This window comes from Scyliorhinus torazame, chromosome 22 (genome assembly GCF_047496885.1).
Source record: "Scyliorhinus torazame isolate Kashiwa2021f chromosome 22, sScyTor2.1, whole genome shotgun sequence".
Taxonomy (NCBI): domain Eukaryota; kingdom Metazoa; phylum Chordata; class Chondrichthyes; order Carcharhiniformes; family Scyliorhinidae; genus Scyliorhinus; species Scyliorhinus torazame.
The window spans coordinates 75239115-75264273 of record NC_092728.1 but is presented as its reverse complement, the minus strand read 5'-3'; the positions used below and the strand labels follow the sequence as shown (position 1 = coordinate 75264273).

Here is a 25159-nt window from a genome sequence, read left to right as displayed (position 1 = left end):
ATGGCCTCAACCGAGACCTTGGATTCATGTCGCATTACATTCACCCCCCACCATCTGGCCTGGGCTTGCGAAATCCTACCAACTGTCCTGGCTTGAGACAATTCACACCTCTTTAACCTGGGATTACCCCTCTCTTTGGATCTGTAAACACTTAATTACCTGCAAATGCTCGCATTCAAAGTATTGTCTTGCATCTTTGACTTTGTCTATATATATGTTTCTGGAACCGACCGATTCATTCACCTGAGGAAGGAGCAGCGCTCCAAAAGCTAGTGATTTGAAACAAACGTGTTGGACTTTAACCTGGTGTTGTAAGACTTCTTACTGTGCTTACCCCAGTCCAACGCCGGCATTTCCACATCACAGTTATATGATGATTCACTAATTGGATCTGAGATGAACTGTTGCTTTTTAAAACTCCATTCATGGTCCCAGTTGCACTCAGTGAAACCCAGTCCCTGGCTGTTTTACTTCCCCTGTCCTTATTAGATTTACCAATGCCTTGTTCTTTCCACAAATTGTTACTACCTTCATCAGAGGAATAAGTGAAGGGCACCCCTGACCTGTTGCTCTACTTTAAAAGACGCCTGGTGTGAAGCCTGGAGGTTGTTGTTTCCACTGATGGAGAAGAGGCTCTCGCTTTGACTGACCAGTGCAAACTCCGCTGTCACTGTAATGGCTTTGACTGACGACTGCTTCGGCGAGGGGGCTATCACACTCTGCCTCTCGTGAGGAGTCTGTTCAACAGCATCACTGGGGCTGTCCTCCTCAAATGCTCTGTGTTCAAAAAATGTATGATACATCATCAAGTCCTTATTCCTTTCCTTCAAATATATCTTACAAGGCAATGTATTGAGAAACAATGCTTCATATTTACAATGACATATTGTATCACTTAAAGATGATGGGTAGGGAGAGGATTATTTTGATCTTTTCAATGCCTCCATTATCTTGCACACGCATAACACAAACAAAGAGCCTGAAACTTTTATATCAGTCATTTTGTGCTTCACACCCAGTTCCAGGACAACAATAGGAAGTAACGTCTAAAACAAGTTTTATTACATTTGTGAAAGGAACCTGGATTCCAGACGCACGCTATTTCCTGATATTCCTGAATGCAAGATGTTGAATGATCTTCACACCCATAAACAAAACCCATCCAAAGTTGCTCGGAAGTTAGCTATATGCAGACTTAGATTTGAGGCCTAGTCAGAAGGCAAATTTCTTCATTACTTCTCTTGACTATTTTTCTGTTACTATTTATGTTTCCAGGATTCTCTGTGGCACACATTGTGTGCCCATCAATGGGTACCTTTACACCCACCTTTACAGACAGAGGTGTGGGTACCTCTTTCTCAGAGGATTAGGGCACACAAAGTTTCTAATTCACATTGACTTAAGGATATCAGTAAAATATGTGAAGGTCTGACAAAGTAGTCCAATCGCCATATGTTACACCTTAAGTTGTATCACATGAAAGGTATGTCAGAGTGATCGACAGCCTCCAGAGTCTGGCTTGACTGGACTCACCACAGGTGCAGTCACTAGCCCACACTAGCTGGCAACCCAGGTTAAACACTGGGTTAGCTGACCCCTTCTCGTGTCTCCAAATTCCATTTCATCCCCTCACACTCGGTTTGGTTTCACCCGATTTTCCTGTCACTTCCTGCAGGCTGCCATTGATTTTTCCAAAAGGTGTTGGAAATCTTTGCCTCCTGCACTATTTTAAGTGGCATCGATGCAATTTTCCAGCATTCTCACTGGGCTAATTCACCGCAGAAGCTCCGACTTGCACTTATAAGATAAGGGGTGGGTTTCTCTGATCCTGAGGCTCAGTGTTGACGCCGTCGTAAATGCCATCGCATTTTACGACGGCGTCAACAGTTTACAACGGCGTCAACAGGCCCCAGGAGCAGCGATTTCGAGCCCCTCAGGAAGCCAGCACGGCACTGGATCTATATACCGGCCTCAAATGTGCACCGCAGGTCGGCGCATGCGTGCTGCGACTGGCGGGAATGTGCACTGCGCGATTGCCCGCATGCGCGGTGGCTTCCTTCTCCGCGCCGGCCCCGACGCACATGGCGTAGGGCTACAGGGGCCAGCATAGAGCAAAAGAGGTCCCCAGCCCGAGAGGCCGGCCCGCCAATCGGTAGGCCCCGATCGCGGGCCAGGCCAAAGCGGAGGCCCCCCTCGGTGGTCGGACCCCCCCCCCCCCCCCCCCCCCCCAGCCAGGCCGCCCCCGAAAGGATGCACACCGAGGTCCCGCCGGGTAAGACCACACGTGGAAGATGCCGGCGGGTCTCAGATTTTTTTTGCAGCCACTCGGCCCATCCCGGGCGGAGAATCGCTCACAGGAGAATCGGCGGAGCGGCTTTGGAGCGGCGTCGCGGATTCGCGCCCAGCCCGGTGATATGCCGGCCCGGCATGGGCTGGGAGAATCCCGCCCAAGATGTTTGGGGGCAGTTGGATTGGATTGCAAACTATTAGCAGTACTTCTGACTGATTCCTTAGCTATTTGAGTCTGAATTATGTCTGGCACCGTGAAAATCTACCCCAAAGTGCCGATGTCTAATTATGGTTGGATTTTCTGAGGAAACTGTTTTATTTTTATATCAAACTTTAAAACAAAAAATAGCAGTGTCCTCCCTCGGCCTGATCATAGAAACCTGAGATCGCACCCAAAGTCATTGGGTGGGATTTGGGATTTACTGTGCATGCTACAGCACAGCAGATGACCATTGAGCCTCCTGTACCTGTGTCGGGTATTTCAAAGAGCACTCATGCTTAATCCCACACTCCTGTGTTTTTCGATTCTGACTGAACTGATCGATATTGGGGTCTGAACTTGGAAGAAGCTAGAAAAACCTTGGATCTGTCTGGTTTACATTGCAGTGGGATCTGTGAACCCTGCTCCTGTATCAGAAGAACCATAGAACCATAGAAAAGTATGGGTGAGGCCATTCAGCCCATCGTGTCTGCGCCGACCAAAGAAGAGAAAAAATAAAATCCCAGCATCTAACATCTGATCCGTAGCCTTGAAAGTTACAGCACTTCGGTTGCAGATCCAGGTACCTTTTTAAATGAGTTGAGCGATTTAGCCTCAACCACCAAATTAGGCAGTGAACACAAGTCACCGAAAACCCTCTGGGTTTAAAGGTTTTTCCTCATGTTTCCGCCCCCCCTCCCCCTCTCCTTATCCTTCTACCAATCATCTTAAATCTGTGCCCCCTGGTAATTGACCCCTCATCCTTGGGAAACAAGTCTTTCCTTCTCCACCCTGTCTAGGCCCCATCATAATTTTGTACACCACAATTAGGTCACCCCTTTAGCCTCCTTTGTTCTAAGGGAAACAACACAAGCCTATCTAATCCAAGAATTTGTTGTCTTATTAGATTTCATATCTCATATTGCTTTTACAAACAGTGGATGTCTTTTGTTCATAGTTGCTGATTTATCGGGTTTTTTCCTTCACTTTGTAGAGATCAAAGATCACACGAAGATTTACCCAGGACAAGTCAGAGACTGTGCTTTGTTTGAGCAATGTGAACGTTACTCCATGTCACACACAACAAGTTCTGCGGCTAAACTAGAGCTATGTTTAGGTGAAGCTCGTCCCTTTAAGGCTGCCAATCCTGGGGTCAGTTAGAGTTTAACCCATGTTGGTGAGGGAAGTTCACAGGTTGGCCAGTGTTGTTTTTTAAACATATTTCTAACACTTCATTGTGAGAAATGTGATACACCGACACCAGCAGGCCTTTCGCCTCAAATTTAACCCTTTTCTGGTTTGCAGACTGACTCAACTTAGTTTCAGAAGGTAAACCTAGTCCTGAGTGAGACGTTACTAGAATTACTGCTGTACCTGTTGTCATGCGTTTGCATCTCAAAGCGACCTCTGTTCTGACTTGACGTTCTGGAGGTGCGCGGCACTGAAAGGAACCAAAAAGGACCCAGTTGTCACAACAGGAGTTACACAAATGTATGAGGTGATTTCTGGACCTGCCTCAAATCTATCCTGTCCCTATGCACTGCAAAAGAACCTCTCTACAAATCACTACTCTGGCTCACGAAGCAGTAAATGTGATGGTACAACAATCACAAATTGAGGTAAGAACTTTGAATCAAACACCCAAACTCCATATCAATCATGGCAATGGGCATCCTCTGCTCCAATAGTGAGGGCATTCCATTAGCTGTGAAGCCTCTCAGGAATGCCCCGAGGTGAGAAAAAAATTGTTGGGCTTGATTCAACGGAAAACAAATCTATGTCCGGTTTTGCACACATTTAACAGGGTGTTTTTTGGCACAGCTACAGCACCGAGAAATACCCCGCTTTTCAACAACACTTTTCCTTTTATCTGGCCTGCGAGTTGCCCTCCGCCGAGGCCGCACTTGAGTCATTTCCTGTCGGTGATCCCGGCAGGAAAGGCTCCTTGCAGATCGGGCGTCATTTTGTCTGGCTGCGCCAATTTTTCCCCCTCACTGCACCCCCCCCCCCCCCCCCCCCCCTTCACCCCAACCTCAGGGAGGCAACCGGGAACACCTCACTCCTCCTCCATCTGGTAAGCCCCCCCCCCCCAGACCCAATCCCTGGCAATACCAACTGGGCACCCTAGCCCTGCCAGCCTGTGCCAAGGTGGCACTGCCTCGGTGCTGGTGCCAGGATGCCAGCGGGAGTGCCAGGGATCTCTAATAGCCTGGGAGATCCCCCAGGTTATGACAGGTCCACGCTTGTGGACCTGTCATATTAAACTGCACCAGTATTAAACTGCACCTTGGCGGGGCTTCCTAGGCTTGGGGTGATTCCTGCAAATGCATATGAAATGAAATGAAATGAAATGAAATGAAAATCGTTTATTGTCACAAGAAGGCTTCAAATGAAGTTACTGTGAAAAGCCACTAGTCGCCACATTCCGGCGCCTGTTCGGGGAAGCTTGTACTGGAATTGAACCGTGCTGCTGGCCTGCCTTGGTCTGCTTTCAAAGCCAGCTATTTAGCCCTGTGCTAAACCAGCATATTTAAATTAGTCTAATGGCTCATTTAAGTATACATATCTGGATCACGCTCAGTGAGGGCGAGATACAGATTGCGACGTCTCGCGCAATTTTGTTGAATCGCACGAGGCATTTCGAGCATCGCAAATCTCATGGTGCCCCATCCTGACACCAAGTCGAACGTGACGGGGTTGCTAGATCGCACCCCTTATGTGAACGTGAGCCATTTATTTTTCTCTTGTTTCGAAATCTGTTGTCACATATATGTCACCAGTTTTAAAGTAGAAACATAGATTTGCAGGAATCCTTTAAAAAAATTAAAGCCTTTAAGCATCTACCCTGACATTTATGTCGCTCCTCGCCTGGTCAATCTCAGTAATAATGACTTTTGTTATTTAGGTGCAGAAAGCTCTCCATTTGCACAGAAGCAGTGACCAGTTACCCATTCTCTCTGTCCCACCCTCTGGCAGCCATCTTGAGAATCTATGCTAATTGAATCCCAATTACATAGTCAGGACCCCCCCTCCCCGATTGAATTTTAAAGTCTACAGGGAGGAGGCTGTTGGCTGAATAGTGGATAAAGTCAAAGTGTTCCTACACCTCAGAAAGAAATATAGTTTAGGCCAGTTCCACCCAGCCCGGAACCCTGCCAAATTTCACCTGTTGATTTACCTGATACAGCGCATGCCCAAAGCAGGTGGTCAATGGGTGCCCGTTTGGAGTGGGCCGCTTGCCAGTTCCATCATCAATGTACCCCCCCCCAAGATAATCTACATGTGTGCACTCTACCGGCTGACTGCTCAAGGGTTTAAATTCCCCAAGAGAGTCATGTTGCTTTTAGGAAAACATCTCAGCACTTACAGCGTCCTTCTGCCTCCTTGTTCTCGCTTTTCTTCTGCCTTACGGAATAGACACACATTGTGGTGAAAATCATTGCAAGGGAAATTGTGACGCCAACTACAATGGGAATATCGTGCTTTTCCAGAGCAAAATATGAAGGGGACTCTTTTGCTTTCCCCCTGCCAGAAGGAAGAGAATCAATTTAGCGACATGACCAAGTTTATTCAGGCTCATTATTAAAAATTAACCCATATTAGAAGCCGCAGCAATCAAACAAGGGCAGGTACATCACGCAGAGCTATGACATTCAAATTAAAGAGGGCCGCAATAGGGCCGATCCAGTGGTTGCACTCACATCTCTGAATCAAAAGGTTTTGGAGCCACTCCGAAACCTGAGCACGAAGTCTAGGCTGGAACTCCAGTGCTGTACTGAGGGAGTGCTACCACGGCAGGGCTGTCGTCTTTCAACCTGAGAATGTGTAACTGAGGTCCTGTCTGGCTGTCGCAGGTGGGAATAAAGGTTTCCAACGCAGCATTCAGGAGAGCTCTCCCTGGCACAATCGGTACCCCTGCCACCATCTTGGGACGGTCAAGGGACCCTAGAAACAGGCCATTCACCCCAATTGAACCATCCCATTCTGTTTATTCTCCACAGGAGGCTCCTCGCACCCTAATTGGTGGAGGTCCAAACCTAGGGTTCTTAAATATAGGTTAGTCATAAATACATGCAATAAGCAATTTGAGGTTTTTCTTCACTTGAGTTGTGACAATGTAGATCTCATTACAACAATAAGTAGTTGAGGCGAATGGCACTGATGCATTTGAGGAAGCTAGTTAAGCCCATGAGGAAAAATTGAAAACAGAGAGGAAAAACATCCTGTAGAATGATGTAACACAGTATTTTTCAAACCATTTTTCACGGTACCCAACACATGCCAACCTTCGCGACACACGCCACTTTCACTTATCTTTAATGCAACAGGTGAGCCTGATTCGTCCTCATCATCTCACTCCAATCAGGTTCACATGAGAAGCGAAAAATGCCCATTTCAGGTGCAGAGTTCAGCCGGTTCCTTCGTGCTGTCTTCACCTTTGTGAGAACAGAAAAGTCAACCTCGCATATATAGGTCGTCATGAAGGACGAGAGCAACAAAATGCTCATTTTACTCAGCACTGGATACTGCTCAAAGATACTACTCCAGAATGCTGACAGCCTCTTGGACTTATGACATTTGTTTAATATGCTGTCACAGGTCAGGCATAGAAGTTCAGTCTCCTCATTTGGAGTCAGCTGTAAGTTAATAATTGACTCTGGGATCTCAAACTCAACGGGATCTTTCACTCACCTCTTCTCTTTCAAAATCTGAAATTTCAGCACAGCCAGATGTGACTGAATATGGCTTGCCAGTCTATTGGCAGTTCCCTGACTAACACTGTTTTCTTCGCAGTGTCGCAACAGTGTGGGGAACATGTAGTAGTCTTGGCTTTGTACTCGCTCTCGCCAAACTTTCAATGACTTCTGGAAAGCATCTATTTTTTCCACAGTGTTAAAAGCAATGCCTCAAAAAGCTTGGAATTGAGTACTGCATTTAATAAAATTTACAACTTTCATAATTCCTTTCAATGTGTTGCTAACTTTTGGTTGGTTCAATTGGCTCTGTTGTATAACCTTTGCTCTCGAGTCGCCAGGTATCTTTATGATACCACCACGAGGTTCAAGTTCAAGTAATGATCAATAACTCAATACACCGATTAGTAAGATTAAAATCAAAGCACATTTATTATACACAGTAATCGCTACTCATACACAAATTTTACTTCTAAGCTACTTCTACAACTAACAGCCTATACTTAACTTTGGACTGGCCCACCAGGTCAGGGGAACAAATGGCCTTTCGTTCGGGTTCTGAGTCTGCGGGATTCGAAGTTGGGACGGATTGGTAGCTAGGAGCGCCTATCTCGTAGCGAGCATTGACTTAAGACTTACTGGATTTCGGCGGCAGTTGAACCGGTCACGGTCAAGGTTGGTTCGCGTTGCTGAGTGATCCGGTCAAGAAGAACGATTTGAACTTGGGGGCTTAACTTTATAGCCCCCAGGTGCTTCCCGCCTTTCGGGGCGGACCCTGTACCTGGTTCCAGGTGATTGGACTTCGTTCCAATCGCTTGGTTTGATTTCTCCAATACTGGAGCGGTTTCCTGATCGATGGGCGGTCTTGAGGTGTCCGTTAACCTCTTTTGTGTTGTCTCCTGCTGGCGCCGGGGAGCCTGGCTTAGCTTTGTTTGTCCCAAATGTTGCGATTGTTCCCGGGGATCGCTTATTAGTATGTAGATGGCTGCTACATTATTATGCAGATGGCTGCTTGTATCGATGCTGTCTGGGCTTTTGCAGAGTTTAATACACAGTAACTGGCACCTGCTGGTTTCTGCCTCTGTTGTCTGAATTTCCCTGCAGCCTTTGCTGTTCTCCATTTTACATCGGGAGTTGGCCAACCCAGGTGGCTACATCCCCTTCTTATGATCCACCGCGAAGCATGAAGGATCACATAACTGCGTTGTTTTTCATTCTCTGACCCGGCGAGCACTCTTCTATGGCCTCTACACTGACCATAACTATGCAAAAAAATTTTAACTGACGATTCTGAGGGGCACTATGTCAAACAGGGACATGCATTGCAAAATAAGAAAATCGGAACCTCTAACTATCCTTAATAAACTACACTCACTCAAACATTTCATCACACTAACTTCCTAAACCATACAAACAAAATCATAGCAGTTTTATACACATTTTCTGGCTTGGCAGTCAAGCTCAGGATTATACAGTTACTCATGAACATTTCTTTATTCACAACAAATCGCAAACGAATGCTCTTTATTATAGATCGCAGGGGTCGGGGGTCTGGTCATATCTGAAAATAGGGTATCTTATACTATATACCGGGGTGCAAGCGCGGTAGTCTCTCCTTCTCCATTTTCTCAGACGAACAGTCTGCACGATTCAGCAGAGTATCGCCAATACCAGTAGGGATTCTATCACGTAGGACAGGGAGTACCAGGTTATAAACCTGGCACACCAAGATGGTGTGGTGCCGCTTGTGACTGGGCTCTGGGTACTGTGGGGAAGTGAATCATTAACGGCTGGGGGGAGTTGAGGTCAGGGGGTTCGCGTTCGCATGCAACCAAATGTCCATTAGGGTTATGAGCCACGCAGAGGATGTCCTCATGGTTCTTCTTCTTTCACTTCTCTTCTCTTCTCTTCTCTGGTCCTGGAGCTTCTGGAGTTCTGTGTGATCAAGCATAGTGTCTGTTACTATCTTGGTTTAATATCTCGTACGATAGCCTGTCTGTCCTTTAGTGCCAATTACTCCCTTTATAATTGGTCATTATGTGTGACTCCCTCTTTTTTTTTTTCAGAAACCGAATTTCAGGACAAGACACACTTACAAATAATGAACCAGTGCGAGCCATCTCGCAGATTGTGCAGTTTACCATCCAAATGTTTGAGGATGTAAATAGCATGTGGTTGGCAACCTAAGGGTTACCTGAAACAAAAGAAAACTTTTTGAACAAAACTTTCCGAAATGAGGTGCGTATGGGCCGCGACGAGTAAGAGTTGGATGGAATCCCCGGGTCGGACGGCGACCAATGCCGTGTGTGCCCTACCCGAGCGTAGCTGACCAGAGGGGGGTTCCCAGGCAGGGCGGGTCCCAATGCCATTTCTCCACTGCCTGAGCAACCGACAAGAACGGGCAAGAAATGTAGTCATCGTGGGGGGTTGCCGTAGTGGTTCTTCCCTCGAACCAGAAGAGCAGTTACGAACGTGGGTCTGTGTTTCCGTCGACAGACGAGTTCCTCTGAACTGCCGTCTGGGACCTTAATAAGTCTCTGCGGACAAATTAGTTCCTCTGAACTAGCGTCTGGCCAAACTAGTTTCTCTGACTGCCAGTGGGCGTCAGAGGGGTGGTGGCGTGGGGCCGTGGAAATTTTTTTTCTGGTCTTACATATTACATTTAACAAAACACTACAAACAACATAAAACATGCTGCAGGTTCCATCAGAAAGGACACCATTTCTCCCAAGCGGTTCCTTTTGAAACATAATCTGGACACCTCAGTTATCGGTTGCAAACAGGGTCGCAAAGGGGTTCTCGTTTTGGGATTCAGACTCAAGGTCGTCACCTTCTCCCGGATGCCAAACTCTCGAGTGTATCAGGGCTGATAGGGCTGCATGGTGTGATTTTGGATCGCTCTCGTCATTCCAAACGAGTCTGTACGAATTATCTCAGTGCCAATAGGTGGTGTCTAGTTCTGTGGGGACGGAATCGGGGTCGTCATTGTAGGCCGGGGGTCAGTGGTGGGGTTTGTTTAGGAAAGTGATCATGAAGGGATCACTCGAATCGTGGTCAGATTCGCTGGGTGTGGGTCCTGTTGCATGGGGATAGTAGGGAGGCATGCTGTGGCTATTGTCCGAGTCACAGTCGCTGTCGCTGCTGCTGCTGTCTGTGGGTGTTCCGGGGCGGAGTCTAGAGTTCGAGGGTGGAGTCGGACTTGAGTCCGTGGCTGGGCTGGACGTGTTGGGGGAGGGTAGGGTTACGTTGGTTGTGGGCGGGGCGTGGTCTGCTGCGTCGAGCATGACATGGTGTGCGTGGTTAGACTGTGTTCCAAATGCCTTCAGCTGGTTGATATGGAACCACACAGTCTTTCTGTTGGGGTACTTTATTTTGTAGACAGAAGGGCTTACTTTGTCCGCAATGGAGTATGGACCCGAGTACTTTGGTGACAGGAATGTGCTGGGGTTGTATACGGAGAGCATGACTTGCTGTCCTACACTGAACTCAGTCGCATGCGATGTCTTATCGAAACAGGCCTTGCTCTGTTTCTTTCTTGTGCCCAATTTCACTGCGGCTGCTAGCTGAGCCGTTTTAACATTCTCCCCTAATTGTTTGACTGAGTTCTCGTGTGTGAGGGCCGTCACTTCGGGGCTGGTCAAGTCCAAGCCTAATAAAAATTCTGTGCCTTTCATGGGCCGTCCGGTCATGAGGGTGTGTGGGGTGTAACCTGTGGATGTGGAAACCGTGTTTCGCAAAAACATGAGCGCAAAAGGGAGGACCGAATCCCAAGTGGTGTTGTTTTGCTGGACCATTTTTCTGAGGGTGGATTTTAGGGTCCGATTCATGCGCTCCATGATACCACTCGACTGGGGTGGTGTGCAATGTTGAATTTTTGGGTAATGCCAAATATCGTGAGGACGTTCTTCATGACACGTTCCGTAAAATGGGAATCTTGGTTGGATTCAATGCTGCGGGGGAGTCCCCATCTCGTAAAGATGTGGTGGGTTAAGATCTTGGCTGTGGTCTTTGCCGTGTTTGTTCTGGATAGGAATGCTTCCACCCATTTTGTAAACGTGTCTATCGCCACGAGTACATATTTATAACCATTCCTGCAAGGGGGCAATGGTCCTATATAATCAATCTGGAGGTTAGTCCAGGGGCCATTAACGGGTCGGGTGTGACTGAGCTGAGCCTTTTTGGCTTATCTGTCCGGGATGTTCTGGGCACAGATAAGGCAATTCTCAATGTAGTGATCTACATCGTCCTTTAAAGTCGGCCACCAGCAGAGCTGCCTGAGGTGAGCTGTAGTGGGATCGATTCCCTGATGTCCATGACTGTCATGGGACAAACAAATGAGCTGGTTCCTGTCCTGTTCAGGAACCACATAAAGGGTGCCTTTTAACACCACACCATCATGTGTGGTCAGAGCATTCTTAAACCACTCATAGGGGGCTGGATAGTTTCCTTTTAAAATCTCCCTGAGATTGCTGTCCTGCTTCTGGGCCTGCACTAAATCCTCGATGTTAGTCTGCGAGACCTGAACTGCATTCTCTGGTGCACTTTCGGTGGGGTGTCCAAAAATATCCGTGCCTGGAACCTGCTTTAGCCAGTGCGTCGGCCTTTACATTTCCAGGGGGGGAGGAACAATGGTGACTACGAACTTTGACTATCCCAAAAGTCCTGTTCTGTGCTCTCTCTAAGATGTGACGGAGCAATGGGGCTGAGGGGAGGGGTTTTCCGTCAGCGGAAACAAATCCTCTTGCTTTCCACAGGGGTAGGAATTCCGTGAGGCTGTTGCAGACATAGAGGCTGTCCAAATATATGTCTGCTCGGCTGGGGAAGGAATCTGGGTGTTCCACTATGTATGCAATAGCCGCAAGTTCTGCTGCCTGTGCACCTAAGTGTCCTGGAGGTTTAATTGCTATTTCTTCTAGGGCACGTCCCTGCGCGTCCTCGACATAAATACCACATCCTGTTATGCATTTCCGTTCTAATATTGTGGAAGATCCATCCACATATATCCTTATGGGTTCGCACGTGTCTGTGTGCTTGGGGCTCTGGTTTGAACTACCTATCTTTCTGGGGGGTGTTTTAGCAATAAAGGGGACTGTGTTGTAGTGTGGAGAGATAATTTCACATTCATGGGGGGTTCCGTGGTACTGAAAGTTGTCGGCTAATGAAGTGTGGGTCTTTGTCCTTTTAACAGTGATGTCCCGTCCCTGCAAAAGAAGGGTCCATTTAGCTGCTCTAATCTGACTGATTGTATCCGTCCTTGAGTCGTCCGTCCAGTAAAAGTTGGGTGGGGGTGTGTTCGGTGAGAATTGTGATGGGGTTGAGTCCGGTAATGTACGAAAAATACTGTACTGCCCAGAATACTGTGAGCAGGTGCCTTTCACAGGCTGAAAATCCCTGCTCCACAGCATCTAAAACTCTGGAGGCGTAAGCCACGGGCCTTAACTGTTCGTGCCGTTACTGAAGGAGCACGGCCGAAAGGGTGCGGTCTGTGGTCGCTACCTCTATTGCGTAGGGGGAAAGCGGGTCTGGAACTTGTAGTGCGGGGGCTGCTATGAGTGCCTGTTTCAAAGAGCCCACAACATCCGTATGCTGCGGAAGCCATTCCCAGGGGGCTCCTTTCTGTAGGAGGTCTGAGAGGGGTGCTGCCTTGCTGGCGAAACCGTCAATGTGGTTTCGCCAGTAGCCAACCAGTCCTAAAAACGACCGGATCGCTGAAACGTTCTGGACAAGAGGCAATTTAGCAATCGAGTCAATCCTTTTGTGCTCGATCTCACGTTTACCATGTGTGATAATTGTACTCAAATATATCACTTTATCTTCCAAAATCTGGGCCTTTTTGGGGTTAACTTTACATCCAATTGAATGTAAGAGTTCCAGGAGTTCGGACAGAAGCTCGATGTGCTCTTCCTTGGTGTCTGTCTGCAGTAGTAGGTCATCTACGTACTGGACCATACATTCGGGCGAGAAAACTTGGCTAAACAATTTGCCAGCTGTCGGTGGAAAATGGAGGGGGTTTTGTGGAATCCTTGTGGAAGGCATGTCCACGTGTACTGTTGATTTTTAAAGGTGAAGGCAAATTTGTACTGGCACGCCTTTGCCAATGGAATGGACCAGAATCCATTACTGATATCCAAAACCGCAAAGTATCGGGAATTGAGTCCCTGCTTGAGCATGGTCTCGGGGCTTGTTGCTACTGTGGGGCTGCTTGGGGGTGATTTTGTTGAGTTCCTGGTAATCAATGGTCAGTCGCCATGATCCATCGGGCTTTCTCACTGGCCAAATCGGGGCATTATTAGTGGAGGCTACTTATCTAAGTACGCCCTGCTCTAATAAGCTGTCGATTACTTTTGCGATTTCTCCCTCTGCCTCTTGGGGAAATCCATACTGTTTTTGGGGTCTAGGGTCAGGTCCTGTGATTTGTACTGAACCAGTCATCCAGCCACAGTCGTGTTTGTGAGTCGCGAATGTTGTCCTGTTTTTCTGTAGAACTGCCCTAACCTGCTTGTCCATGCTAAGCGTGGTCGGGTTAAACCAAAATTCGTCTACTGCGCTAATTTTGTTGGCCTATTGTGAGCGTTGCAGGGGCTCTTGCAGATTTTGCCATCTTCCAGACACATTGGTTGACTGGATCAAATGATAGATGGTGGGAGTTCATAAAATCGATTCCTAGAATGTGTTCTGCTGTGTGGGGCAGGTCAACTAAAACTAAGGGGTGCTTGGTGGTGATGTTGCCGATTTGAATGGGTACAGGGGCTGTGATGTGACCCTGCTGTGAGTGGCCTGTAAAGCCGCTGAGGGTGATAGTGGCTGTAGTGGGCCACGTGTCCTTTTGGAACATGGTGGAGGAATTTATCGTGATGCGGGACCCTCCTGTGTCCCAGAGAAACTCGATGGGCTGTCCTTGCATTGTCGCTGCAACTACCGGTCATCCGGACCTATCCCAAAGGGTATCGCAGACCCAACTGGGGGAGCCCGAACACAGTCAGTCCGTTCCGTTCAGGTCCGTCCGATCTGAACGGGTGCTCACACTATGAATGGGCTCTGTCTTATTCTTACTTAGAGTGCCCGTCTGCTGGGTTCTCTGTGGCTTTTGTGGGGCATTGCATTCCCTTGCAAAATGTCCCAACTGTCCACGGACGATACGGAATTTCTGTACACCACCCCCTTAACAGTGACCCAATTACGGGACGCGTGCGAGAAAATCCTGTGACTTTGGTGGGGGGCTGTTTTTGCTTTCATTTACCCATGCGGGGTTCTGGTGTGTTTTAACGGCTTGTATGTCTGCTTCTGCCTGCTTTTCTTCGGGATTTTTAACTGCGGGTTTGTTTTGTACAGACTGCTCCCAGGCGCGGGACAATCTTTTTACTACCCATTTCTCATTATGAGCCTCCTCTGAAGGATCATAATTCGCGCACGCTTTTTGTCCTGTTTCTGTGACATGGGAGATGAGGGTGCGGGTCCATTTGGCCATGTTGTCTGGGGACAAATGGGCATGGTCTAAGTCTCCAAAAACTGCTGCAAAGTGGATCCACAGGCATCCAGCAAACGCTGTGGGGTGCTCAGTTTTCTTTTGCCTGCATTTATTGAGGCCATCTACAGGGTCACCTCGGTTATACCCGATCGCATCTCGGACCGCGGTATGCATTTCTGCAAGGGTGCCTCCTCCTACATTCTGTAGGTCGGGAAGGGCTGCTTCGACCGAAGGGTCTAGACTCAAATCTGTGAGCTTTACATGCTCTCGCTCATCCAGGCCGTACATGGTCGCCTGCTGCTTTACTCTGGCAAAGAAGTGGTGGGGGTCTGAGGTGGGGAGGAACGGTTTGATTTTCTCGCACGCGTCCCGTAATTGGGTCACTGTTAAGGGGGTGGTGTACAGAAATTCCGTATCGTCCGATGTGGCTGTGCGGTAGGTGGTTACAGGGTTCATTGGAGCCCGAACTATCTGCTCTGTGGGGGGTTGGGGCGCTTTCCTCTTTTGGGGCTTTCCCTACGCACATGTTCCCTGAACATATCTCTGCGCTGTCTCATTTAACTCTTCCCAATCAGGGCCGTCTTCCTCATTTAATTTTGCTCCAAAGGTTTCCTGGAATCCTTTTTGGACTGAAAGCAGAGATTGCAGCTCTGCAATCTGCTTCCGGCACTTTGCGTGGTGTAATGAGCTTTGTCTTTGCTCCGTCGTGGCAGCATGGAGTGCTCTTAACGCTGCCTTCAGGTCACTACACTACCTCTGCAATGCTTCTACCTGCTTCTCGGTTTCCTCTCGTATCAGGACTGCACGTTGCGTGTCCTTATAGGCCTTTTCACACTGGGACTGGAAGCTGCTTAAGTGCGGCAGACAAGACTGGTGTGCCCACTTGGCATCATCCACCTCTCCGTCTTTTGCTTCCTCCTTAACTCTAAGTTCTCTCTTTCTACCTCACTTACATCGACCTTGCTCATTTGATGTATGCCTTCTATCTCTGTCCGGAGCATTCTAACGATCTCCTCTGTGCCTCACAATTGTGCCAAGCAGGACACGATTGCCATCGGCTTGCGAGCTTTCCCTCAGCTCTTCTTGTGAATCTCGCTCAGGTTCCCCCACCAAGTATGTCCTATACTCCCGGGGCCTGGTTCCTCGTTGTCACAGAATTCACTCCAAAGGGGCCATCTTTCCCTTTGAGGTACTTCCTGATTTTTTCCTCCCATACGGGACATTGTCCTACTCTACTGCTGCTGGTCGGTGCGACCGCAAATTCTTCTGGGTTCATGAGGCGTTGCATTACCTGCATTGCCATCTTTCTTATCTGACTGTTTCTTTTAAATTTGGAACAAGGGAGCTAAGGCGGTGCTGTAAATACGGGTACGGCTTTCGTTAATTTCCGAAGTACAAACTCCCGACAGTTTTGTCGCAACAAAAAAATCCATCAGTTTACCTTATAGCCCTGTTAGTTACGCATGCATTTAACACACTTCCGGATTATGAGGATTGATCAGAACTGCTTGAACACTTGTGGTTTTCTGTTCCCAATTGGACTCTAATTCAAATTTTTGGGTTCTCCCGGAGTGGTTAAGCCACTTCTAGTTCGGGTCCCGTCAGATGTCGCCAGTAATATGTTGCTAACTTTTGGTTGGTTCAATTGGCTCTGTTTTATAACCTTTGCTCTCGATTCGCCAAGTATCTTTATGATACCGCCATGAGGTTCAAGTTCAAGTAATGATCAATAACCCAATACACCGATTAGTAAGATTCAAATCAAAGCACATTTATTATACACAGTAATCGCCACTCATGCACAAATTCTACTTCTAAGCTACTTCTACAACTAACAGGCCTATACTTAGCTTCGGACTGGCCCACCAGGTCAGGGGAACAAATGGCCTTTCGTTCGGGTTCTGAGTCTGCGGGATTCGAAGTTGGTACGGATTGGTAGCAAGGAGCACCTATCTCGTAGCGAGTGTTGACTTAAGACTTACTGGATATCAGCGGCAGTTGAACCGGTCACGGTCAAGGTTGGTTCGCGTTGCTGAGTGACCCGGTCAAGAAGAACGATTTGAACTCGGGGGCTTAACTTTATAGTCCCCAGGGGCTTCCTGCCTTTTGGGGCAGACCCCGTACCTGGTTCCAGGTGATTGGACTTCGTTCCAATTGCTTGGTTCGATTTCTCCAATACTGGAGCGGTTCCCTGATCGATAGGCGGTCTTGAGGTGTCCGTTAACCTCTTTTGTGTTGGCTCCTGCTGGCGCCGGGGAGTCTGGCTTAGCTTTGTTTGTCCCAAATGTTGCGATTGTTCCCGGGGATCACTTATTAGTATGTAGATGGCTGCTACATTATTATGCAGATGGCTGCTTGTATCAATGCTGTCTGGGCTTTTGCAGAGTTTAATACACAGTAACTGGCACCTGCTGGTTTCTGCCTGTGTTAGCTGAATTTCCCTGCAGCCTTTGCTGTTCTCCATTTTACATCGGGAGTTGGCCAACCCAGGTGGCTACAAACGCCACTTCAAGATCAGATGGAATTCCTTTTGATGCCAATGCCTCATGGTGAATGAAGCAATGTCCTAACCAGCTGCCTTCCTAATCCTTTTATAACTCCACTGTTTTTCCCAATCATGTTGGCTGCCCCGTTGCTTACGATTCCTCTGCATTGAACCCAGTCGAACCCGCACTTTCCAACCATGTAACAATTCAATGCTTTAAAAATGTGCACCAGTTGTGCTGGTTGGTAATGTAAGGCAGCACAGCAAATCCTCGACAAATTCATTGTGCCAAACATACCGAACGTTAACCAGCCAGGTTACACAATCTGAAACATCTGTACTTTCATCCAGTTGTATTGAGAACTCCTGCGCTGACTTTAAATGAGAAATAAGCTGGGCTTCTAAATTCTCGGCAAGATCACAAATTCAGTGTTGTCACTGCGTGGGATGCATTTCAGTTTTTCAGCTGACCGCTCATCTAGGACTGTACGAGCTATGTGTAATGCTGCAGGAAGAATTACTGTCTCTGATACAGTGTTGGGCATTTTCTCTTTAGCTGCACGGTAAGCTACCATGTAAGAGGCTAATTGTGCTTTGTCACTCAATGCTACATTTCTGCTAAGGACTTCAGCTGATCACTTACGTTCTTGCTGCATCCTTTGAAAAATATCAAGAGGTTTGTCCTCAAACTCGCCATGTCTTCTAATGCCTTTGAAGCATTGAGGGTTTTAATTCTCATTCACCAGTACTTCCCTGCATATAACAAGCATGGACTTGGCATCCTGATTATCATTGGCACAATTAACAAAGCCATACCTCAAGAAATCATCTTTATACAGCTTTGTTCCTGATTTAAGTTTTTATTTGTAGGGAATGCAGGCTGTTCACCAGAGACCATGGAGCTCTGTACAGAGCTAACACTAGCACTGCTTTGTCCTGCCGTGGACTCTCCTGAATTGCTCTCTCCAGCAGATTCAGATGTGAAATCCTGGCCAGTAGATACACTGCCAATTTGCAACTCTGACTTTCTCTTCCTTGTAACAAAATGATGCACCTTCACAGTCCGCTTGCCTTGCTTACTAGCAGCTAGAAAATGGAAGAAGCTCTCCTCTGTGATCTTGTGCCAAAAGCACAGGTCGTTTAACGTCCAGTATTTGTGCAGGCCACATGATCTGCTGGAAGACTGCATCATTCCCATTTAAAGGCCGGTAGCGGTCGGCCATCATTCTCAATTTTAAAGCTGGTAGGGCTGTTGGGCGCTTCTCGTGTAATCAGGACCACCGCTGGAACGGCGTGACCAATCGCTTCACAACCCACCCGCGGGTCGAGTCCTGTGTTTTGAACAACCCTGATGTAAAGTACAGGCAGCATCAGACCAGACTCCAGCAACCAGTATCACGTATCCTGAGAAATGCAAATCTCATCATAAAGTTATCTTAATTTATCCATTTTCTTTATTCTAATTTATCCAGGTGACCGGATCAGTAGCGTTCTAGGCCGGAACTGTGCAGCCTTTTGCGGGCGGCGGGATTCTCCAATCCCACTGGCAGCATACCTCCACCAGTGGACTCACTGACAGCGTGGGGTGGGTCAATGGGAATTCCCATTGACAGCAGTGGGGCAGAGAATCCTGCAGCCATGAGTGGCCCTCCGCCTCCTGCATACGGCTGGGGAATCCCGCCCTTGTTGTTGTCAGGGTGCGTTCAATGGGTTAAGGTTTGGAATCCTGACTGGCCAGCTGTGTCACAGCTGCATTGTTAAACTCCAGCATTTTCTGCAGATACTGTAAACAATGTGAAATCATAACTTTTCTTCAAGCCACAAAGCACTTTATGTAAACGAAAAATGTGTTAATCCTCCAACTCTTTTTCACAGTATAGTTTACATCAATGGGTTATTAAGCCGTGACCCCTCCCCAAAACGACAGTCAGAGACCTAGAAACTCAGTAGCATTGATTTTTGGATCCCTTACCCGCAGAGTGCTAACAGACCACACACAAAGGAATTGTCCAAGGAACCCGGGATATACTCACTAACGGAACATCTACAGCCTCTGCAGTGGAGAATCCCAAAGAACCCTAAAGGATTTGGAAGAAGGTTTCATAAAAGCAAATTACAGCAGATGCCGGGATCCGAAACAAAAACAAAAGATGCTGGAAAATCTCAGCGGGTTTGGCGAAGAGTCACCCAGACTCAAAACATTAGCTCTCTTTTCTCTTCACAGATGCTGTCAGAGCCGCTGAGATTTTCCAGCATTTTCTATTCTTGGTTGAGGAAGACAATTTCCTTCATCTCAGACCGAAATTGGTGACCACTTATTCTAAGGCTGTGACCTCAAGTTCCAGACTTCCTATATATAATCAAGGAGTTCACATCTCATTGATCCAAAACTGTGGTCAACTCAATCTCCATATAAAACAATCCCCTCATCTGAGGATTCAGGTTACTGAACCTTTGCCTCCCCGCCCCCCCCCCCCCCCCCCCCCCCACCCCCCCCTCCTAACCCCCTCACCCTCAGCCACTATGGTAAATATCCTTCTAAAGAAAGCCAAAACTGCACACAGCAATCCAGGTGTGGTCTCACCAAGGTTCAATTGCAGTAAGACCTCTGCACTATTAACCTTTCTTAAAATGATGTGGAGAACTTATTAAAATGGATTAGCGTTAATCCATTTTATGAATAAATCCTTATTTAATAAATCCTTACCTAATTCCTTGCTGTACCTGCATGTTAACCTTCTGTGAGTCATGTACAAGGGCTCTGAGGACCCTCTGAATAGCATTTCCCAATCTTTCACCATTTACAACATATTCTACTTTTCGACTTTTATCTCCAAGGTGAACAGCTTCACCTTTCTTCATATTATACTCCTTTTGCCAAGTTCTTGCTTCCTCACTTAACCTGTCTGTATCTCTTTGCAGCCCCTTTACAGCTTACTTTCCCATCCAACCTCAACAAACTTGGAAAAATTGGGCGGGATTCTCTGCACAACCTTCTGTGTGTTTAGCCTTGGTAGAGGTGCCCCGCCTATGGCCTGTGGCGGGATTGTCTGGTCCTACTGTTGTCAACGGAGTTTCATGTTGAATGCACCCCAGTCACCGGAAAATCCACAGCGGGATGCGCCATCCCAATCCCACCAGCGTGAACGGCTGGAAGAATCCGGCCATTCTACTCAGTCTACTCATCTAAGACCTCAATGTCGATTTAAATAGATCCTTGTGGTTCCTTCCAACCCAAAAATGACTTGTTTGTTCCTCTCTATGTTCTGTCCATTAACCTGTCCTCAATCCATGCCCTCTAATCCCATAAGCCCTAACTTTGTGCAATAATAGCACATGTTTTGAAGCCTTAAATTTTGCCTACTCCTGTTTAAACACTGAGTTCTGAGGATCTTCTCGGGGCAGTAGATGCACGAGGTGTGTAAACGACTCCCATAACATAGAGTATCAGGATGACCATTGGGTGACCAACAGTAATGGCACAAGGTGCGTCCACGGGGTGTAACCGTGAATATTGCTTCAGCTCATGTTCGATTGCTGTTCGAATGACAAATCTTAGAAATGGGAGCACTGCAAAGTGATGGACCAGTCACATTTTTTTAGGTTCCTTTTTTCTAACCTTCTTCTTCTCCAGGTTATTTCACCTCTCCTTTCTTAGACAGCATCATGAGAGAGTCCCGACTCTCCAAACATTCAACAGTGCCTGTCCTTGAGATCTCGGTAATGTTTCAATCACAAAAAATAAACAGCGAGGCTTATTTAACAAGTATTTTTAGTTACTGTAATTATCCCATGCCTAACTCCAGGCTTCAAAACTGGTGGAGCATCACATCAAGTGATGCTTTAGCATCTTAAATAATGAACAAGCAAATAGTCAAATGGTAATGTGATACAATGACAGTGAAAACTTTGTTAAGCACAGAAAGAACATAACTTAGTTTACCCTTTATAAATAACTTAAATAATAATATTTATTTTCCTTGAATAGCCTACTACTGTGGGAGCCTTGTTAATCTAAACAATTTCGTGGAAATTCTGACTATTTTTCTTCTTCGGTGGTTTATACCTGACCTCTTCCAATGCTGATGTTTTCAAAACCCAAGACCCTAATTGAGATAGAATCCATCTTTCATCCCTCAGAAAATAATCATCATCATCACCAGGATTTTCAATATCCTGCTAATCATTTTTTTAAAAAGGGACTGTCGCAGTCCGATAGAAACGAAACCAATCGCGTAACACTGTTTAAGTTTGAATTAACCAGGGAAACGAGTCACGTTATTGTGCTCACATAAAGGGTAGAACCTAGCTTGGAGGCGGGGAAGGTATTTAATTCAGTGGGTGGCACTCCCTACCGCTGACCTTCTTGCCTCTGCCAGAATTAAGTTCTGGATGGAACTAGGCCCATGGCTGACCTTCCTGCCCCACCTCCAATTCATGTCTACTTAAGAGCCTCACCGCACCGCTGCTGTTATTAACCCATTTGCAGGTGGGCCTGTTCCCATGAAACATGCATGACACCTATAACTATGAGTCAGCTTGTCATCTTTGGGGGTGGTGGCCAGTGGACAAAGGAATTCGGCACCTGATCGAGGGACTGGACATTGGGAATGGGGAGGGCCACTGCCCTTTCAGCCAATTCCCTGCACTCCTCAGTGCACTCCTTAGAAGCGTTGCTCCACTGCAGTGGTTGCAAGGGATCAGCAGACCTCATCCCAAACAAAGGACACGTGCACAGGCATCGCTGAAACCCTCCCTGGCACACAGCCCCTCTCAGAGTAAGAGCCTCACCAGTGGCACATTCAGCTAGCCCACCCCTGAGGACCACAAGGTATCTCCAAGCCCTGCTTGCCCACCACGCCCCTGGTCCCAGCCAACCCATCCCCGGCCAGGAAATGTGACCAACTCTCTGTCACAACCTGTGTGTCGAACACAGGCTCCACATCACGCTGCAGCTAAGGTCCCAGCAAACTCACACATCCCTTGCTCATTCCCATCTGTAGGGCTTGCCCGCAAGCCCGTCTCTTACCGTGGAGACAATTGGCTGCACAGTATGAACGTCTCCAGCACACAACCAGATGCCACCTTCTGGTGGGAAAGCCCAAGGCTCACCCAGTGAGGAGACCCACAGTGGACCTCACTGGGAGACATAACAGGGGCACAGAGCCTCTCGCTTACACGATTGTGACAGCCACTGTTACCACAGTCGGCAGGGATGGGGTAGTGAGGATAGAGATTCCCCACGTCACGGGCTGTGTGTCAGTCACTGATGGGGACAAGGAGGAACTGTGGACTACTTCATCTCAAAGTGAATGCTGGGGGGGGTTGGAACACATGGGTTGGGATTCTCCGGTCTCCGATGCCGAAATTGCTTTTGGCAAACGGCCGGAGAATCCCCGTTTGCGACGAAATCGGGGCGGCGCTGCTTTCGCGATGCACCACCCCCTCCAAAACGAGGGAGTAACTCCGGACGCCGTACGGACGGCCTAAGGACGTTAGCTGAGGCCCTCCCCCCATGCTCCGCCCCCGGCCGGCTGAGTACCTGACGGTGTGGATCTCTCATGCTATTTTCTTCGGGAGCTCGGTGTGGCGGCTGTGGACTCAGTCCAGCACCGCCACAGTCGGGGGAGAGCCGAGCTGCGGGCAGGGGGGGGACATTGGCAGGGGCTGGGGTCGCTGGTGGGGGATGGTATGGAGGTGGCGAGCCTGGCCAAAGGGGGGCACTATTTGGCAGGCCGGGTCTGCTGCAGGCCGCCGCCATGCACATATGTGGCCACGGAACCGGCAATTCTCCGGCTGGATCAGCAGCTGGAGCTGGGTGCTCTACGCTGCGTGCCTGCTGGCCCTCAACCAACCGGAGGATCGGTGGCCGTTTTGCACCGATTTTCTGTTCATAAAACGCCACCGTTCCCACGCCGTCATTGGGACATAGTCTCCAAATCGGACAATACAGCCCATGGTGAGGGTGGCGCAGCAGGACAACTCAGGGTGATCCTGTAACCTGGTGGCATTGGATGGTGAAGGGAATCCTCATCTTGCTGATTTTCTCGATCTCTCCCTCCTCCTCCTGCAGAGACATGGGGCGGGATTCTCCGCCGGCGTGATTCTCCGTTTTGCCGGCGCCCGGGGGTTTCCCGACGGCGTGGGACTGCCCCACAATGGGAAGCCCCATTGACCGGCTGGCGTAACGGGAATCCCGCTGGCGGGTCGGGGCAGAAATGTGGCGGGGCGGAGAATCCAGCCCCGGGATTTTGGACTACGGCCAGCTATGCTCGCCATCGAGCTGGCTGCCGGTGCCGTTGCGGTAGCACGGCGGTGTGAGGGCCAGGGCCAGCCAGAGAAGACCCTGCATGACAGGCGCCTCCAGAAAAGCACGGGCCAGCTGATGAGTGCCGACCATCCACAGGGGCGTCATTCTCCGACTCCCCGCCGGGTTGGAGAATCGCCGGGGGCTGCCGTGAATCCCGCCCCCGCCGGTTGCCGAAGTCTCCGTCACTGGATATTCGGCGTGGGCGGGAATCGGGCCGCGCCGGTTGGCGGGCCCCCCCGCTGGATTCTCTGGCCCGGATAGGCCGAAGTCCCGCCGATAAATTGCCTGTCCCGCCGGCGTGGATTAAACCACCTTTTGAACGGCGGGACAAGGCGGCGTGGGCGGGCTCCGGGGTCCTGGGGGGGGGCGCGGGGCGATCTGGCCCCGGGGGGTGCCCCCACGGTGACCTGGCCCACGATCGGGGCCCACCGATCCGCGGGCGGGCCTGTGCCGTGGGGGCACTCTTTCCCTTCCGCCTCCGCCACGGTCTCCACCATGGCGGAGGGGGAAGAGACTCCCTCCACTGCACATGCGTGGGAAACTGTCAGCGGCCGCTGATGCTCCCGCGCATGCGCCGCCCGGAGATGTCATTTCCACACCAGCTGGCGGGGCAACAAAGGCCGTTTCCGCCAGCTGGCGGGGCGGAAATTCCTCCGGCGTCGGCCTAGCCCCTCAATGTTGGGGCTCGGCCCCCAAAGATGCGGAGCATTCCGCACTTTGGGGCGGCGCGATGCCCGTCTGATTGGCGCCGTTTTGGGCATCAGTCGGCGGTCATCACGCCGTAGCGGGAGAATTTCGCCCCGGCCACATGTATACCATCGGATCAAATGTGGTCTTGGCAAATGCCACAGGACGAAGTGTTCACCAGGGTAAAAAAGCAACGGCTGGCGACTAAAATACTGGCACGCTATGAACTCTCAAGACCACTCATCCCCACCTGCGATGCCTTGCCTTATGGAATTAGAGCAGTATTATCCCACCGGTGGGATGATGGCACTGAACAACTGATAGAGACTGTATCCAGGACCCTGGCTGCTGTGGAGAGATGATACTCCCCGATCAAGAAAGAGGGATTGGCTCTGGTATATTCAGTAAAGAAAATCCGTCAATATGTTTGCGGTTGCCATTTCACCATTATCACGGACCATAAACTCTATTGGGCCTCTTCAAGGAGGACAAGTCAATTCCCCCAATAGCCTTAGCCTGGATCCAATGCCGCGTGCTGATATTAGAAACCTGCGAGTGTACATTCGAGCACTGCCCAGGAGCACAGATAGAGAATGCAGATGCCCGAAGTCGATTATTGCTGCCTGCAAGCCCCGCCTCCCCCTCCAGTAGTAAGTCGTAATGACCTTAATCTTCATGGATACCCTACCCGTGACAGCCAAGTAGATGGGCACATAGACTCATAAGGACCTTACACTGATGAGGTTACACCACATTGTCCTGAGTGTGGATTACAGGGACCCCCCATGGAAGACTTACAGCCCTTCCTCGCGAAGTGACAGGAGGTCAGTGTGAAAGATGGTATAAAAAGATCTGTATGGGGAGCACAAGTGGTCGTCCTACGACCGGGTTGACACGCGATAGTAACCGACATCCCGGCATCTCGAAAGTGAAGTTCCTCATGGGAAGCTATGTGCGGTGGCCTGGACTCAGCGGGGACATCGAACACATGGTGAAAAAGTGCTTAGCTTCCCAAGAGAACCAAAAG

The 25159-nt window shown here is 48.9% G+C and overlaps 1 protein-coding gene across 1 annotated transcript in view; it reads right to left on the bottom strand.

Annotated features, from left to right (window-relative positions):
• The window catches only part of LOC140399137 (uncharacterized), a 50148-nt gene that overhangs the window by 4431 nt on the left and 20558 nt on the right, over positions 1–25159 (bottom strand). The window contains exons 2-4 of the mRNA XM_072488376.1: positions 5856–6013; positions 3863–3929; positions 564–777 (exon numbers count right to left, since the gene is read on the bottom strand). Coding sequence (XP_072344477.1) covers positions 564–777; positions 3863–3929; positions 5856–6013 — 439 coding nt within the window. The remainder of the gene's footprint in view (positions 1–563; positions 778–3862; positions 3930–5855; positions 6014–25159) is intronic.